General features: G+C 30.9%; 1 protein-coding gene across 1 annotated transcript; it reads right to left on the bottom strand.

The window, feature by feature from the left end:
- Positions 1 to 253: 253 nt before the first annotated feature.
- On the bottom strand, positions 254 to 3,154 carry LOC149479589 (uncharacterized). The gene is made up of 4 exons (XM_089708312.1): positions 3,071 to 3,154; positions 1,623 to 1,802; positions 944 to 1,058; positions 254 to 390 (listed from the first exon to the last, which is right to left on the bottom strand). Exons 1-4 carry the CDS (start codon positions 3,152 to 3,154, stop codon positions 254 to 256), a joined length of 516 nt encoding a protein of 171 aa, XP_089564438.1.
- Positions 3,155 to 3,472: the final 318 nt, after the last annotated feature.

Raw genomic sequence — 3,472 nt, 5'->3', positions numbered from 1 at the left:
GTGCGTATTTAAAGGGTTTATTTCAATAAAATAAATAATCGGGGAATACTTTTATTAATGTACGATATTATAATTATTTATATTATACATTTAGGAGATTTTAAATTTGATTAAGCGCCATCTAGGGATTATGTACTAAAATAAAAATAAAAAATTGTTCAGTAATTAATCCCTAGATGGCGCTTAATCAAAAAAAAAATAGTTTCAATAAGTTTAATAATTATTGTTTATGAAAATACTTTTATTATTGTTTTTAGATACCATGAATACGTCTGCTAAGCTTCTCATCTTTAACATGGAAGCAGTACAGGTAATGCCACGCAGTATCGATGGGGAGGTGAGCCATTTTGAATAGACATTTGTCTATTATCTTCAAAGCTGTGTCTCTTTCTGAAATATACAATGAACAAAATATATGCAATGAGGAATGAAAAGGACTGAATGAAGAAATTTTATAAACATTACTAGTAGGTAGGTATATAAGTATTTTCTTCTATCTCACAAAATTTACAATGAATGTAACATCACGTGTGTCACCAACGATGCGTAAGTTGGTCTTTGTGTGTAAACTGCTAAACCAATTATGATGAAACTTGAATTTCAGAATAGACTGTTATATAATTTGATAGCTTTATTTTAAATTTTACATAAAAAATGAAAATAAACATGTGAAAGCTCAAATCGCCATTTTCCGTTCCATGCAGAAAAAGCATGTGGAAAAATAGTTTTATAAAGAATATAAAAACGTTGTGTGGTTTTATGAAACCACGGTAAAAGTGAAACTGTTCGAACGGTTCCGAACACTGCTTTGTGTAGCGCATGTCGCGTGACGGTCGGCTGCCGAGTAGATACCTACTCGGCAGCCGCGATACGTACGCGACATGCGCTACACAGACCAAAAAGTTTGAGACGATGTAATAAAAGTTTCACTTTAATAACTTACCTTTATCCTTCATATTACTGAGGACCACATCTTGCCGCAACACTCCAGCCTCACTCATCATCTGCAATTTCTTCAGATAACAGAATGCCCAGTACTTAAGAGAAGTTGTTATTTTCTGAAAAAATAAATATTTTGTTGATAATAAAAACACCGGAAATGTATTTATTACTTTCTTTTCATTCATTTATTTTCTTTATTAGAAGCAATAATATAAATATCTAAGATTATTAATTTATCTACCTATTTCAGATGTTTTCCAGTTCCTAGATACCTAGTTAAATATTTTGTATTTTTCACCTCTTGGATAAGAATAATTGCAGCAGTTTCATAAACTACAAAAGAAAAAACGACTACCCGGCCGGAGCCAGGGCTAATCCTAGTGTCTACCTACGTAACTTATAAATGTATACCTACACAACTACTAGAACTCATTTCATTTTTTGTACAAAACCATTTTTTTAAAGATCGCTGATCTAAGCTCCCTGATCTTAGAGCGAGTTAGAGCGAATTAAGCGGTCTTATCGCTTAGATATATTATTATAGTTATTTGTTTGAATATTACTTTAAAGCAATAAAGAATTAATAAACTCAAACTCAAACATCTAATTCAATTAGACATCTTCTAGAAGCTCTTTTGAATCGTCATTACATATTTTTTATATTTAAATAAAATATTTACCGGTAAATTCCACCAATGCCCAGACTTCATTTTATTTATATACTTTTTATCCACCCTTGCTTCTCTAGCACACTCATCAATATAATCTGATTTTGTTTTGTGTTTTTTGATGCAAGAGTCAGGCGTCACAGGCGCGGATGTAGTTTCGTCGAGTAATCTAATGTCGTCGAATGAAAACGCCTGAAAGAACAAAAGTAAGAATTTTAACTACCTTTGTGTTATTATTGAAGATAAAAAATATAGCCGTTTTATGGTGCGCAAATTTTTTTCAATTTTATTGAGTTAAAGTATCACTACATAGTATAAAACAAAGTCACTTTTTCTGTCCGTCCCTTTGTATGCTTAAATCTTTAAAAATACGCAACGGATTCTGAAGTTTTTTTAATAGATAGAGTGATTTAAGAGGAGGGTTTTTGTATATATAATTTTTTAGGTTTCAGACAAAGCGGGCGAAGCCGCGGGCGGTAAGCTATAGTTTACTCATAAAATGTAGTTTAATAATATTTTTTTTTCTTCATAACTACATAGAATATAATATATTATTTAACTAAAAAGGCATCTACTGTTTCGTAAGCAATAATGAAAATTAGCAGTTTTGAATTCCTGTGCAATAAATTAGTGCTTTTTATCAATGTAGTAGAAATAACAGAAATCTGAAAAACCAAACCTGCACGTAAATAATAAATATGAAAAATACGAATAAAATAATTAATTTTCCTTTGCACTGCATTTTGCATGAATTCTCGTACAATAATGATCATTGATCACCTATATTTAAAATATTATATTAAACATGCATAGAATTGTATGAGGAACTTATATAAACATTTAGGCTTAGACAGTAGATTTCTGTGGTTCTCAAACTTTGTTTTATCTCTTTTAAATTTAATCATGGTAGAGCAAGTGTTTATCTACACTAATATTATAAAGAGGAAAACTTTGTTTGTTTGATTGTAATGAATAGGCTCATAAACTACTGGACCGATTTTAAAAATTCTTTCACCATTCGAAAGCTACATTATCCACGAGTAATATAGGCTATATTATATCATCATGCTAAGACCAACAGGAGAGGAGTAATGCGGGTGAAACCGCGCGGCACAGCTAGTTTATTTATAACACTTTATTGCACAAACTAAATTATGACAAAAATAACATTAATACAAAAAAGGCATAGTTTGTACAAGAGGCGGCCTTATTGCTAAGCAGCAATCTCTACCAGGCAACCTGAGTGTTCAACTGACGAGAAAAGAAAGGAAAATAAAGTGAACAATATATAATTTTCAGGTAGATTCAACAAAGTTCTTATGGAAAAACAATTTATAAATGAAAGAGGCTCTCATTTCGTACCGTTTAAAAGTAGTATTTTTTTTTATATAAGCTGGCAAACGAGCTTTCGCGTCACCGGACAGAAAGTGATGATTGGCGCCGCCAATGAACAAACAGACTCTGGAGTATTGTTTGTGGTTACGTTGCCGGCCTTTGAGGGAGGAGTACGCTCTCTTCTTAAATTTTGCATACAAACCACACATTATATTGTTATTTAGGTTTTTGTTTAAAAAAATCGTTACAAAATAAAATATTAATTGCCTCTAGGAGAAAAGTTTGAACACAAGCATTTATTTATAGTTCAAGCACTAAGAAATTTTTCAATATTAGAAGTAATAGAACTATTTAAAACAAATCTGATTCATTAGCTTGCATAACAATTGTATGTTTTTATTACCATTCTGACCTAGTTCAATTTATAATAGAGATTTCAAAGCAAAATATACTATGGATATTAATAATTATAATGGCGAAATTAATTGCGTGTTTTGTTCGTAGAAATGAGGGTTATAATACGTGAT

The sequence above is a fragment of the Colias philodice genome, chromosome 20, assembly GCF_061535455.1.
Source record: "Colias philodice isolate Cphi_HAF_F1 chromosome 20, ilColPhil1 Martin Lab GWU primary, whole genome shotgun sequence".
NCBI classification, from domain to species: Eukaryota; Metazoa; Arthropoda; class Insecta; order Lepidoptera; family Pieridae; genus Colias; species Colias philodice.
The sequence above is the reverse complement of the archived record's forward strand: the minus strand, read 5'-3'. Positions and strand labels throughout refer to the sequence as shown.